Source organism: Oncorhynchus masou, chromosome 2 (genome assembly GCF_036934945.1).
Source record: "Oncorhynchus masou masou isolate Uvic2021 chromosome 2, UVic_Omas_1.1, whole genome shotgun sequence".
Lineage (NCBI taxonomy): Eukaryota > Metazoa > Chordata > Actinopteri > Salmoniformes > Salmonidae > Oncorhynchus > Oncorhynchus masou.
Window position 1 is genome coordinate 35,797,385 of NC_088213.1, and position 15,033 is coordinate 35,812,417.

Genomic DNA, 15,033 nt, shown 5'->3' on the forward strand with positions numbered 1-15,033 from the left:
TGCCGTACTCCTACCTACCGGTACCAGAAGCTACGCAATTAATCACAACAGCAATAGCATTGGCTTAAACAAATATTAGTTCTGTAACCAGTTTAAGTTGAGAGTGGGGGTATCCACGGCATTGTCTTTTTAATTTTACCTTTATTTTACTAGGCAAGTCAGTTAAGACCAAAGTCTTATTTTCAATGACGGTAAACTGCCTGTTCAGGGGCAGAATGACAGATTTGTACCTTGTCATCTCAGGGATTTGAACTTGCAACCTTTCAGTTACTAGTCCAACGCTATAACCACTATGCTACCCTGCCGCCCCAGTCTCTGCCAGTCTGTCCCTGCCTATCAGTCTCTGCCAGTCTGTCCCTGCCCATCTGTCCCCAGCTCTGCTGTCTGTGTACCATCTGTTGCATGCTTTGCCTAATGACATCATTGTGAAACATTTCCATTTCACTTCTTTCTTATGAGCATTTTATCAACTTGTCTTTGACATATTAGGCTACTAGGGTTCTTACCTTTGGCGTTTTGGTGTACTGAAAAAATACTCTGTCTTTCTTTTTTCTGTCATTTTTCTACCTGGCTGGCTGGCTACACACACAGTGTGCAGGTTATTTACAGTAGGAGATGGGCATCTCATTTCTGTGGTGTTTGCTATGTAATCTTTGCTATCGTCAGTTTACTCCAAGATCCGCACACAGGTACTTCAAAGTCCCCGAGCGACAATTTTAGCTTTTGCAATGAGACCATTACAGATATTTAAGACAACGGTAGAAGATAGTGTAGTTCAGTTTGGAGTTCAGTTTATCGCTAACCTTATCACAGGGACTTTGAAGCACTACAGCTGCATGCTGATCTTGGAATAAACAGACAATAGCAAAGATTCCATCTTTGACGACACCACATAAAATGGAATAGGTACTATCTAGCTTGATAGTTAATGTTTCGCTCTGCAAATTCAGCTATTGTGTGTGTGTGAACCCTGCCAACACAAAACAACATCGCTGTGGTGCGATTGACTGGATTAACCTCACCTTAGTTACGCATCTTGTGCCACTGCTCAGTGCTGGGAGGCAGTGCATCAAACCGTTGTGAGACAAAGGGCAGGGGTCTCGTTCTTTTGAAACTTAAAAACGCGCTATTAAGTGTCTATAACCAGCACAAGTGATTTCATTGCGTATTATTCATATTATTGAAATTACAGTTATGTTTCCAGTGCTATTTTTTTGGGGGGGGGGGGGGGGACAGATCATATTTTTTCTCAGGATGAGGGAGGAAGGGGGATTTCCGCCAATGCTAAAATGTAATTATTCTTGTCGAGGCTCGGGCGGCAGAACATCCAGGGCATTGGTGATGTTATCAATGTAATCAGATTGAAAATATTAGGCAATGTTATTGACATTGAACTGATAATATAGCCCACTAACGAGATGTGTTAAAAATTGTTTAATTTGTAGCATAGGCTTATTATTTGGGCTGCTATTATGTTCTGTTCCTCCAACTTTTAGCTGATAAAAAAATAGGGGGGGGGGCAGATTTTTGTCTCGGCAAGGGCTGCAGAACGTTCAGGACCGGCCCTGTCATTACGCAATACGCTTTGAAAGGCGGTGAGCGACTTGATAAAAGCGGTCGGCTCGAACCCACCCATTCTATATGCTGACAAGTCTACGGCCTTGAAACAGACATAGCAGGAGAATATGAAAATTGTGGGAGCCAACGCGGATGTCGAGAGACTATACTGATTTCGCCTCTTCCTCTCTGATTTCCGAGATTATTTCAAATACCTTCGAACTGATTTATAGACAGACGGGCTCTGAAATAGCCTTCATTTCAAATTCTTTGTTCTTTGGATGAAAACCGGAACGTAAGCCTTCAATTAAATTAGGTTTGTTCACACTCACGATAGATTGTTGATTCGGAGCTACTGCTAAATATAATACAATGTTAACGTGTAGCCTAACATTAGGATGTGAAATAGGTTTCACCTCGGAAAAATCTACAGAATTGGACTATTTCCTAACGTTCAAGAGACATTTATATCGGAAAATAAAATAAGTGATCTCTCAGAATGAAAGATTATACTGTATTACGTGATCAATCTTTTCTTATGAAAAGTTGTTTAAACTTGAAAGTATCAGTATTGTGGATAGTGTAGGGACTTATTTGTAGCGAAGAAGGTCACAATCAAGCCTATTTTAAAAATGTCTCATGTAAAATAAGTGTTTCTGTATTATACTGTATTACTTAATCAACCTTTTTACTTAACTTGGCTAAACTTTAAAGTAGGCCAATCAATATTGTGGACAGTGTAGGAACTTATTTGTAGCCTAAAGAAAAGAAACGTAGGCCTGTTTTAATTATTCTTATGTCAAAACGTAATTTTATTAGATTTATTTGACCTTATTTTTGTATATTTCAGGTAAAATTGATGCATGCTTATGTGAAGCAGCTAGTGAAGATGTGTCTCCCTGGTATCTTCATTGTTACCCTGTTGACCCTCTCTATTCCTGCTGTCCATGGTGGGAAAGTCCTGGTGTTTCCTCATGACGGCAGCCACTGGGTCAACATGAAGGTCATTATTGAAGCACTGCATTCAAGAGGTCACAGTGTGTCAGTAGTAAGGCCATCAGACAGCTGGTACATCAAGGAAACCTCCCCTCACTACAGTTCAATCACAATTGATATTCCAGATGGAGCTGATGAGGAATTCTTTCGCTCATTTGTGTCAAGACTAATACAGATAAAGAGAGAGGGAAACTCTGCTTGGACTCGTTTTTGTTTGGACATGGAGTTGAAGGACGGGTTTTTTGAAATTCACCGCAAAGTGTGTGAGATGATAATCAAAATGTTAGAGAATAAACAGTTGATGCAGTCTATTAGAGAAACCAAGTATGACTTGGTTCTGACAGACCCATTAAATGGGGGAGGTGTTGTGCTGGCGCACTATTTAAATGTGCCACTTGTTTTCAATGTTAGATGGACTATAGGTGGTGAGGGTCATTTTGTTATTGCTCCCTCACCGCTATCTTATGTACCAATTCCTGCTGCAGAGTTAACAGACAAGATGAGTTTTTTTCAGAGGGTCCGTAACTTCCTTGTTTATATCATCAGGCAGTGTCTGTACAGACAGACAATGGGACCTCATTATTCTGCTTTAGTTAGTCGTTACTTTGGTCCTGAGGTCGACTACCTCTCATTGTTTCAAGCTGCTGATTTATGGCTCATGAGAGTTGACTTTGTGTTTGAGTTCCCTCGTCCCACCATGCCTAATGTTATATATATGGGAGGGTTCCAATGTAAACCTGCCAAGCCTCTTCCCCAAGAACTAGAGGAGTTTGTTCAGAGTTCTGGGGTGCATGGAGTCATTATCATGTCTTTGGGGACTTTAATTGGGCAGCTTCCACATGATATAGCTGATGAGATAGCTGTTGCTTTTGCCCAACTGCCTCAGAAGGTCATCTGGAGGTATAAAGGAGACAGGCCAGCTACTCTGGGTAACAACACCTTACTAGTTGACTGGATGCCTCAGAATGATCTTTTAGGACACCCTAAGACAAGGCTGTTTGTAGCTCACGGAGGAACAAATGGGATTTTCGAGGCTATCTACCACGGTGTTCCAATAGTAGGCCTTCCTCTGGTGTTCGACCAAACTGACAATCTTTCTAGAATGAAAGTGAAGGGTGTAGCAAAGGTTGTGGATTTAGCAACACTAGATAGAAACATATTCTCCCAGGCCTTACAGGAAGTTCGGGATGAGCCATCCTACAGGACGAACATGCAGAGACTCTCCAGGCTACACAAGGACGTGCCAATGGAGCCCCTGGACACTGCCCTCTTCTGGATTGAGTTTGTCATGAGACACAAAGGTGCTGCTCACCTGCGTACAGAGTCCTACAGAATGCCCTGGTACTCGTACCACTCTGTAGATGTAATGGTCTTTTTACTGACTGTTGTGTTATTTACTCTGCTGGCTTTCATTGGCATTATCAGATGTTTCTGTTGCAGGTCATGTTTGAAAATGAAAATGGAATGATTATGGCTTTCATCTGTACACAGTGTGGTACAACAATGTTTTTACTTGTCTCACTCATTATACTTTTTGTTCACATGACAAATATATGTGGCATTGATGTAGACATACAGTATTGTTGACAGATGTTTTATCTATTTGCTTTTGAAGATTTTGCTAAACCTACAACTGTACTTTAACTGTTCAGCCCATTTAATCAAAGGTTTGAATAGGAAAGTCCAAATGTGCACCTTAAAAATGAATGCTGTTATAGTTGTGTGTGGCTGCTTTCTTTGTGTCACAGTTAAACTGATGTAAATGTTGATTCTCCAGAAGACCGTTAAGGAGCTCTGTTTTTTAATAAAGATATCATGCAGCTTAGATGTTTTCCAAAAACACTTTGTCCCTCATTGGTTTGTTCTTTTTTTCTTCCACATGTATTGTGGAGGTCATTTCAAAAGAACAAAGACCTTTCAGTTTGTCGTTATACAGACTTTAACGACAACATCATTCTTCATTCATTCTGGAAGGGTTGATAATTCAGAGGTAATATAATGCTATGAGATCCGAGGAGGAATGTGAAGCGATTTTCATACTGATGCTTATACAATGACAGCATTGATCTGCAATAAATAAGCCAATCAAGGTGGTCTGCATAGAGCAGAAGAAGTGTTTCTATTGTCTGACTTTTCTCTAAAGGACTCTGCTTGGAAGCCTCACTTAGATTTAGTTCACTTAGAAATACAGAGAGTACATTTCCCTCCTTTTGCCCTCAGAACAGCCTAAAATCATTGGTAAATGTAACAAATGGAAAGGTTCTCATAAAAGCAGTACTTTGACATTTACTTAACGCTTATAAACCAACACAAAAGCCAAAGTGAGCTACACATTTTACATGTAAAATTTCACTACATCTTACCTCCAGACTGAATAAGCTAATAATAATTACGTTAAGTTAATGTTCATAGGAAAGGATGTAATGTATTGTGAGATATTGTTTACATACTGTATCAAATGTGAATCTAAATGAAGAATAAAGTTTAATCTTCATTGTCTCAATCTCTCAAAACCCTATACTATATGTAAAAATCCGTTCAACGTGTCTTACAAACTGATTATGATTTCCTAGCTCTGTTTGTTTTATATATCATATAAATTATAACATATTGGAAACATGACTTGTGCATATTTATAATTATGTTGATTATGTGTGGTTCAGTTTGCCATGATGGGAAGTTGCTGGTCTTTCCCGGGGAGGGAAGTCAATGGGTTAACATGGACATTCTGATCAAGGCTCTTCACTCTCAGGGACACACCATCAGAGTGGTACCGAACGACAAAAAGTTGGTATATCAAACAGTCGTCCAACTACAGTTCTATTACAATACCTATCACTGATGCTATGGATGAGGAATTTGTAAAACCAATCATAAAGAAAGTAATTGATATAGAGGGAGGAACCATCTTTGTATTAAACGTCATACATTTGCAAATGGTGCATTCAATATGGTGCATTAAAACTTAAAGCAGATTTAGCTAGCTTTGGAGACCCTAGGAACCTCAACAGTTAACCAATCCTGTGAACGGGTTTGGCAACTCAGATGTGTATACTTCAACAGCAAAGTTAGATAAGACGGAAGTTTATGAAGTAGGGCTTTGTAAATATAAAGGGAGTAATGTAGAGATCTACAGGTCTTTAGCAACGTTCAGCGAACCTTGTGATACAGGATAGAGTGATGAGTATCAAAACTGTCACCTGTAACAAAACGCAGTGCACTATGGGATATGGCATCCGAAGGTTTAAGAGTAGTAGCAGCTGCAATTTGATAAATCATATCACCATAATCAAGAACAGATAAAAGGTTGACTGAATAACCTGCTTCCTACTGCTTAGAGAAAGGCACCATCTGTTTCTGTAGAAAAAGCCAACTTTAAAACTTCTTATCCAGCTCATCTACCTGTGCCTTTTATGTCAAATCCATACATATCCAGGAACACATTAGATTGGAGAATGAGGGAACATGTAATTCATCTGTACCATTCTTATGAGAGTTTAAAAACAACATGAAGGTGAAAGTCCACAAACACAGGAACATTGATTCACTCAGATGAACTCTCACTCTGATTGTGGGATTTTCTGTCTATAGTTACAAGGTCTGTCAAATAATTGAGTAGGATAGGTCCATTTATGTGTTTAAACAAAAACAAGGTCAATGTTAACAAGGCCACTTTAAAGTTTTGTCTGTAAGGCATCCTGTCCCTACAGGAGAGCCAGTATGACCTGGTGCTTACTGACCCAGCATGGGGGACTGGTTTTTTAGTGGCTCACTATCTTCAGCTACCTCTAGTCTACAATGTATGGTGGATAACCAGTGGAGAGGGACATTTAACTTTTGCGCCATCACCAATGTCGTACATTTCAATAACTTTGAGGGCACTCAGACAAAATGACTTTCACAGAGAGAGAGAGTAAATTATATGCTTTTCTATTTGCTATTTACTGTCTACAACAGGTTGACGCTCCAGCCACATTACCAGGCTGTTTGTGATGAGTTTTTCCTACCAGGTTTGGACTTCTATGAGTTATTACAGGGGGCTGATCTATGTCTCATGAGAGATGACTTTGTGTTTAAGCTCCCTACCCACCATGCCTTATGTTATCTATATGACAAGGTTCCAATTGATCCAATTCTCCCTATCATGTGGGCAGACAAAAGCACTTGAATTTGGGGCGGCATTTTGACAATTGGCTGCGGTCCTCCTGCGCCCCTGATCGGTTACTACACCGCCTGCGGCACCCTAGCCACAAGCTCATAGCCACCCCACACCATTCCACCCCACCCCAGCCACCCCACCCCAGCCACCCCACCCCTCCCTAAGTTCACTCCCACTAGCTTGGTAGCTAGGGTTATGTGTGTGTTTATATGGGATGATCCAATTGTGAAACATTAATACAAATTAATCTGCCAATTAAATGATTGCATTTTTTTTCATGTTTTTGTGTGAAGAAGACGATTAATGTTAGCTAGCTACTACTAGTGGATATAATTTTGTTAAAAGTAATCTATAGAGATTTGAAACAATTTGCTACCATGTCTAAGAGACACAAACTATCAGGAAGCTATTTTTTAAACAATGAGAAGAGAGGCACAATCTCTAAACCAAAAAAATTTGCCGGTGAAATTTATCCGCGTGCAGCAATGTCCATCAGCCGGTGAGGAAAATGACAAGCCTAGGAGGATAGGCCTTTCATTTACCGAGAAGAACTGATTCTGGCAAACCGGAGGAGTCCGAGCCATGCACTTCCACCGATGATGAAAGCTCTCAAACAATGATTCTATCTTGGACCCAGACTCAGATTCGTTGCTCCCCGTCTCGGATGACAGTGGTGGTGCTGCTGCTAAATCCGACTCCCAGACAACAACAAAAAACATAAAGCGCTGAGTGGCCAAAAATAGGAATGGATCTTTAGATATGTTAGTGCAGGCTGGGCCACATCAGGTAAGGAGGGGAGAGATGAGGGGCAACGAAAGGTTTCGTGGCCCACTACAATAGGAGAATGGCGAACGGGGAGAGAGTGGAGAGACCAAGGCGTATCAATTCCAAGCAAAACGATGCAGCCTTCTGTTTTTGCTGCAAACTTTAATCACACATATATGACTGCAATGCAGCACCACAGCAGTGGAAAAATGCCACTCTTGCTGGAGATAAATAAATACATGTTTGAAACTGATAAATAAATACATGTTTGAAACTGATGTTGGACAATCAAATTCAACATGTAACTAAACGAAATTCGTTACGGCTGGGTCATTGACATGAAGCTTATTTTACACTGCTCCAGCGAAACGAGGCCCGCCATGCATTTATGACAGCAGTTGTTTCCAAAGCTCAAATGATCTTACTCTGTTTTACAGTTCTACGGAAATATTAAAATATATGTCAAACACGTTATTTAAAAGTTTTATTTTTATTGTAATTGTATCAATTATGGGGTCATACCATGTGTGATAACAGGTGGGATATTAATAAGAAACTTGTTTTTCTACTATAGGTAGTAGGTTGCATAGTGATAGCAACATTGTAACTCTCCGATGCAGGGGTTAAATATAATTGGAGCTTATTTGTTCATCTTCCAATAAATAAGTGGTAAGTCTACCTGTTTGACAGACACACTTATCAAATCCATAGATGTCGGTATTGCCAAAAACTAAAATACTGTCGCATGCACTGATTAAATACCTCCGTGTCTGGGAAGGGCTTGGTGTGTTTGACTAAAACTTGGGCTCGAATTGAGTGAGGGTATCACATACCCTTTGTTAATGAAAATGATATCTATTGTTTGCTTTATATTTTGAAATAAATACATAAAACGTATCCAGATTATATCAAGCGTTCTATAACAATTCTTAACTCGTTGATTGATACCTTAAACGGAACCCAAACCGGCTGCGCGCCTGCGCCATCGTGCATGAATTTATTTTGTCCCCCCCACACCAAACACGATCACAACACGCAGGTTAAAATATCAAAACAAACTCTGAACCAATTATGTTAATTTGGGGAAAGGTCGAAAAGCATTAAAGATTTTGGGCAATTTAGCTAGCTTGCACTTGCTAGCTAATTTGTCCTATTTAGCTAACTTGATGTTGCCAGCTAATTTGTCCTGGGATATAAGCATTGAGTTGTTATTTTACCTGAAATGCACAAGGCCCTCTACTTCGCCAATTAATCCATACATAATACGGTCAACCGAATCGTTTCTAGTTTTTCTTCTCTTGACTTTATATTGCGATTGGCAACTTGCATCAATTAGGTGCATTACCGCCACTGACCTCGGTCGTCTTTCAGTCACCCACGTGGGTATTTTATTTATATTTTACCTTTATTTAACTAGGCAAGTCAGTTAAGAACAAATTCTTATTTTCAATGATGGCCTAGGAACAGTGGATTAACTGCCTGTTCAGGGGCAGAACGACAGATCTGCAAAATAATTGTAGAAATCCTTATTGTTAAATTATTGCACCCACACTGCTCTCTCGCGTCAACGAGCGTATGTGTTGCCAAGAGCTAGAATAGAAGTCATTCCTGCCATCTCCTCATTGGTTATACCCGGAACTGACAAAGTACAGATCTGTCGTTCTGCACTGTTCCTAGTGGATGCATTTTTTACTGCAAGTTTCTGCAGTGGCCCTTCACCAACTTCATCCTGCAGCCATCGCCTCCATTGTGGGAGGCTCTATTGTCAACCAATCATTGATTGTATGCCTACAACGTACACGTGTGATTTCAGTTTGTGAGTGTGTGGTTTGCGGGTTGGGGACATTTTATTTCGACATTATAAAGGAAAACGATTAAACTGGCAACTCTGCCATGTTGATCTGAGCCTTCTACACTATGCCTTGATTACACCTTTCATGCGCCAAATGGTACGCAGCATCATCTGTATTTGTGTGCAACAAAAGTTCAACATAACTAATGCACCACACAGAACACACTGAAACTGCCTCTCCAACGCAATGCTTCAAGGCAAACGTAGCGTTCCATTGGAAAGGATGTACTTTGCAATAACTCTGTCTGTGCGATCGAGGAGTTACCACACAAAATATTGCGTTGTGCGCGATACCAGTTATCATACATGTGTGCATCTGTCATGTCTTAGCATTTTTTATTTAACTAGGCAAGTCAGTTAAGAACAAATTCTTATTTACAATGACGGCCTACCAGACGGCAAAAGTCCTCCTGCGTGGACGAGGGCTGGGATAAAACAAATATATTTTAAAAAAGGAGGATAATACAGTAAGGCACTAAAGTAATACTGCAAAAAAAACACAGCAAAGGAATACACTTTTTGGCCTAAATGCATTGCATAATGTTTGGGGAAAACCCAACACAACACAGTAACTGCCTCCTTATTTTCAAACATGGTGGTGGCTGTATCATAGTATAGGTATACTAGACATCGGCAAATATGGAGTATTTCAGTATAAAAAGAAAAAGGAAAACCTGCTTCAGTCTGCTTTACACCAGCAACTGGGCGAGGAAGTCACCTTTCAGCAGGACAATAACCTAAAACACAAGGTCAAATCTACACTGGTGTTGCTTTCCAAGAAGACAGTGAATGTTCCTGAATGGCCAAGTTACAGTTTTGGCTTAAATCTGCTTGAAAATCTATGGCAAGTTTGAAAATGCCCAACATCTTGTAAGAGTTTGAATAATTTTGAAAATAATAGTGGGCAAATATTGCACAATCCAGGTGTGCAAAGGTCTTAGAGACTTCCCCAAGAAGCCTCAGAGCTGTAGTCGATGCCAAAGGTGTTTCTAACATGTATAAACCCAGGCGCTGAATACTTATTCAAAGACTATATTTTAGTTATTACATTTTATTAATCTTGAAAAAGTTTAAGAATTTTTCTTCCACTGTGATATTACAGAGTATTTTGTGTAGATTGTTGACAAAAAATAGCAATAAATTCATTTAAATCCCACTTTGTAACACAATAAAATGAGAAGAAAACCTAGGGGTATGAATACTTTTGCAAGGCGCTGTATACCGTGACTTCGGAAAGTATTCACACCCCTTGACTTTTTCCAAATTTTGTTACTTTACGGCAGGGGTGGGAAACTCCAGTCCTCGAGGGCCTGATTGGTGTCACAGTTTTGCCCCAGCTCCAGCCAACACACCTGACTCTAATAATCACCTAATCATGATGTTCAGTTCAGCATGCAATTTCATTAATCAGCTGTGTTTGCCAGGGATGGAGAAGAAGTGTGACACCAATCAGGCCCTCAAGGCCTGGAGTTGCCCACCCCTGCTTTACATTCTTAATCTAAAATGGATTAAATAAAATAAATCCTCAGCAAGCTACACAAAATACCCCATAACAACAAAGTGAAAACAGGTTTTTAGAAATGTTTGCTAACTTATTAACAATAAAAAACAGAAATACCTTATTCACATAGGTATTCATAACCTTTGCTGTGAGACTCAAAATTGAGCTCAGGTGCATCTTATTTCCATGAATCATCCTTGAGATGTTTTTACAACTTTGAGTCCACCTGTGGTAAATTCAATTGATTGGACATGATTTGGAAGGCACACACCTGTCTGTATAAAGTCCCACAGTTGACAGTGCACGTCAGAGCAACAACCAAGTCATGAGGTCGAAGAAATTATCTGTAAATCTCCGAGACAAGATTGTGTCACAGCACAGATCTGGGGAAGGGTACCAAACATTTTTTTGCAGCATTGAAGGTCCCCAAGAACACGGTGACCTCCATCATTCTGAAATGGAAGAAGTTTAGAACAACTAAGACACTTCCTAGAGCTGGCCACCCGGCCAAACTGAGCAATCAGGGAGGTGACCAAGAACCCGATGGTTGCTCTGACAGAGCTCTAGAGTTCCTCTGTGGAGATGGGAGATACAACAAATTGGAATTCATAACATATCATACATAAATTCGTAACATATCATCCAAATTGTAATTCGTAACATATCATACGAAATGGGTGATGGACATCCACAAATGAATGCATGCCATACAAAACGTAACATATCATACTAAATGGACTGTCTTGGATTTATGTACAGAATAATACAACATGCTCTGAGACCAGGTTGCAGCCTGGGAAATCCCAGAACTGGTGCAACATCATTGGAACATTGTTAATGTGGAAATCAACACATCTGCCTAGGATGACTAAAATGATCCTGAATTAATCGTGAATAATGATGAGTAAGAAAGTTACACAGGGTCAAAGATCATACCCTCAAGACATGCTAACCAATAACAGTGGAGGTCAGCATGTCTTAAGTATGTTACGTTGAACTGGGTGAATAGAATGTGAATAAGTCATCCAATATGCTGTAATAGAAATAAAGCCATGCACGTCAACAAAAAAATGTAGCTCCCTAATCTTAAACTGCATCAATGATTGCCAAAATATAACTAACTCGTGTTTAATTCTACCCCACATGATAGGGAGAAATGGATAAATTGGAATCTTGCCATATAGATAACATAATGCATGGTGGGAGGGAGCTTACACACAAAGTCATCTCTCATGAGCCATAGATCAGCCCCCTGTAATAAAAACCTGGTTGGAAAAACTCATCACAAACAGCCTGGTAATGTGGCTGGTGAGTCAACCTGTCGTAAACAGTAAATAGCAAATAGAAAAGCATATTCTTACTCTCTCTCTGTGAAAGTCATTTTGTCTGAGTGCCCTGATAAAGTTATTGAAATGTACGACATTGGTGATGGCGCAAAAGTTAAATGTCCCTCTCCACTGGTTATCCACCATACATTGTCGACTCAATTATTTGACAGACCTTGTAACCATGAACAGAAAATCTCTCAATGAGAGAGAGTTCAAAAACACATCTGAGTGAATCCATGTTCCTGTGTTTGTGGTCTTTCACCTTCATGTTGTTTTTAAACTCTCATGAGAATGTTACATATGAACTACATGTTCACTCATTCTGCAATCGAATGTGTTCCTGGATATGTATGGATTTGACATAAAAAAAATAAGTAGATGAGCTGGTTAAGAAGTTTTAAAGTTGGCTTTTTCTACAGAAACAGATGTTGTCTTTCTCGAAGCAGAGGGAAGCAGGTTATTCAGTCAACCTTTTAGTGAATCAATGGCCTGTGTTTGTGGACTTTCACCTTAATGTTGTTTTTAGACACTCATAAGAATGCTACATATGAACTACATGTTCACTCATTCTCCAATCTAATGTGTTCCTGGATATGTATGGATTTGACATAAAAAAAATAGGTAGATGAGCTGGTTAAGAAGTTTTAAAGTTGGCTTTAAACAGATGTTGTCTTTCTCGAAGCAGTAGGAAGCAGGTTATCCAGTCAACCTTTTATATGTTCTTGATTATGGTGATATTATTTATTAAAGTGCAGCTGCTACTACTCTTAAACCTTCGGATGCCATATCCCATAGTGGGCTTTGTTTTGTTACAGGTGACAGTTTTGATACTCATCACTCTATCCTGTATCACAAGGTTCGCTGAACGTTGCTAACGACCTGTAGATCTCTACATTACTCCCTTTATATTTAAAAAGCCCTACTTCATAAACTTCCGTCTTATCTAACTTCGCTGTTGAAGAATAGACACCTGAGTTGCCTAACCCGTTCACAGGATTGGTTAACTGTTGAGGTTCCAAGGGTTGAGGTTCCTGAAACACACATAATCAACATAATTATAAATAGGCACAAGTCATGTTTCCAATATATGTTATCAATTATCTGAAATATAAAACAAACAGCTAGGAAATCATAATCAGTTTGTATGACACGTTGAACGGATATTTACATATAGTCAGTTAGCTGACTATATATTCTCATTTATGTACACGCATTTTGCTACACCCGCAATAATATCTGCTAAATATGCATATGCGACCATTGATGTGATGCAAATCATGAAAGACCATGAAAGCTGTTCTCAATAGGGAGTAATTAATTCTCTATAGGGTTTTGAGAGATTGAGACAATGAAGATTACACTTTATTCTTTTCTAACCACTAGGCTGGTAACTTAGTGGTTCGAGCATTGGACGAGAATCTGGAAGGTTGCAAGATCAAATCCCTGAGCTGATAACGTAAACATCTGTTGTTCCGCCCCTGAACAAGGCAGTTAATCCTAGGCCGTCATTGTTAAGACTTGCCTAGTTAAATAAAGGTCAAACTTTTAGATTCACGTTTGATACAGTATGTAAACACAATACATTACATCCTTGCCTATTAACTTAATGTAATTATTAGTACTTTAGTCAGTCTGGAGGTAAGATGTAGTGAAATGTTACTTACATGTAAAATGTGTAGCTCACTTTGGCTTTTGTGTGGCTTGTTGGTTTATAGGGGTTAAGTAAAGGTCAAAGTACTGCTTTTATGAGAACCTTTCCATTTGTTAAAGTCACAGTGATGGTTACTCAAAACTCAGTGAGTGAACATGATTATAATATGGATGTATGTTATTACGATGGATGTATCATATAATATGGATGTATGATATTAAAATATTGTTTAACATAGCAGACACATTTCACAATGTCATACAACAAGATCTTCTGGTCCAAACATGTCAATAAAACCCTCTCGGAATTGCCTGTATACAACTACCTTGTGCTTTTTCTACCCCACACGATAGGGAGAATTGTAACCCTCCCATAAATTGGAACCCTCTATAGATACAACTAGGCATGGTGGGACGAGGGAACTCAAACACAATGTCAACTCTCATGAGTCAAAGACCAGCCCCCTGTAATAACTCATTGAAGTCCACACCTGGTTGGACAAACCCATTACAAACATCTTGGTAATGTGGCTGAATTAAAAATCTACCCTGAGCTTCCCAATGAAAATAGAATAAAGATTGAGTGAAGAATATGATTTTCTATCTGTGAAAGTCATTTTGTGTGAGAGCCATGATCCAGTCATTGGAATATAAGACATGGGGAATGGTGCAAGGGTGAAATGTCCCTCTCCACTTGTTATCTATCATACATTTTAGACTAGAGGTAGCTGAAGATAATGAGCCACCAAAATACCAGTCCCCCATGCTGGGTCAGTAAGCACCAGGTCTAACAGGCTCTCCTCCAGGTATAGAATATCATTAAAGAATATACACTTTTATTTTTTATTTATTTTTTAAACTAGGCAAGTCAGTTAAGAACAAATTCTTATTTATAATGACGGCCTACCCTGGAAACGCTGGGACAATTTTGCACCGCCCTATGGGACTCCCATTCACAGCCGGATGTGATACAGCCTGGATTTGTAGACACCTCTTGCACTGAGATGCAGTGCCTTAGACCGCTGCACCGCTCAGGAGCCCACTGAAGCGTACAAAACATTAGAAACAGCTGTTTTTTCCTTGACATCGACTGACTAGGTGAATCGAGGTGAAAGCTAGGATCCCTTTTTGATGTAATTTGTTAAATCCACTTCAATCAGTGTAGATGAAGGGGAAGAGACAGGTCAAATAAGGACATTGAAGCCTTGAGAGAATTGAGACATGG

General features: G+C 39.5%; 1 protein-coding gene and 1 long non-coding RNA gene across 3 annotated transcripts; one reads left to right on the forward strand and one right to left on the reverse strand.

Moving 5' to 3' along the window:
- The first annotated feature begins 1,662 nt into the window (after positions 1–1,662).
- On the forward strand, positions 1,663–4,378 carry LOC135504086 (UDP-glucuronosyltransferase 2C1-like). Of its 2 annotated transcripts, none has more exons than XM_064922368.1 (2): positions 1,663–1,873; positions 2,408–4,378. In XM_064922368.1, the coding sequence occupies exon 2, from the start codon at positions 2,417–2,419 to the stop codon at positions 4,019–4,021; it is 1,605 nt and encodes a 534-aa protein (XP_064778440.1). In that variant the 5' UTR covers positions 1,663–1,873; positions 2,408–2,416; the 3' UTR covers positions 4,022–4,378. The 2 variants fall into 2 exon arrangements, with proteins under 2 accessions (XP_064778440.1, XP_064778450.1); XM_064922378.1 differs by having other exon boundaries at positions 1,663–1,852.
- Positions 4,379–10,364: 5,986 nt separating this feature from the next.
- LOC135504095 (uncharacterized) lies at positions 10,365–13,865 on the reverse strand. Its single transcript, XR_010450072.1, has 2 exons — positions 13,823–13,865; positions 10,365–13,189 (listed from the first exon to the last, which is right to left on the reverse strand). It is a non-coding gene; the product is annotated as an uncharacterized LOC135504095 (long non-coding RNA).
- Positions 13,866–15,033: the final 1,168 nt, after the last annotated feature.

Excerpts from the sequence above, each read along its gene's own strand:
- LOC135504086 (XM_064922368.1), top strand. The coding sequence starts at position 2,417 with ATGCATGCTTATGTGAAGCAGCTAGTGAAGATGTGTCTCCCTGGTATC.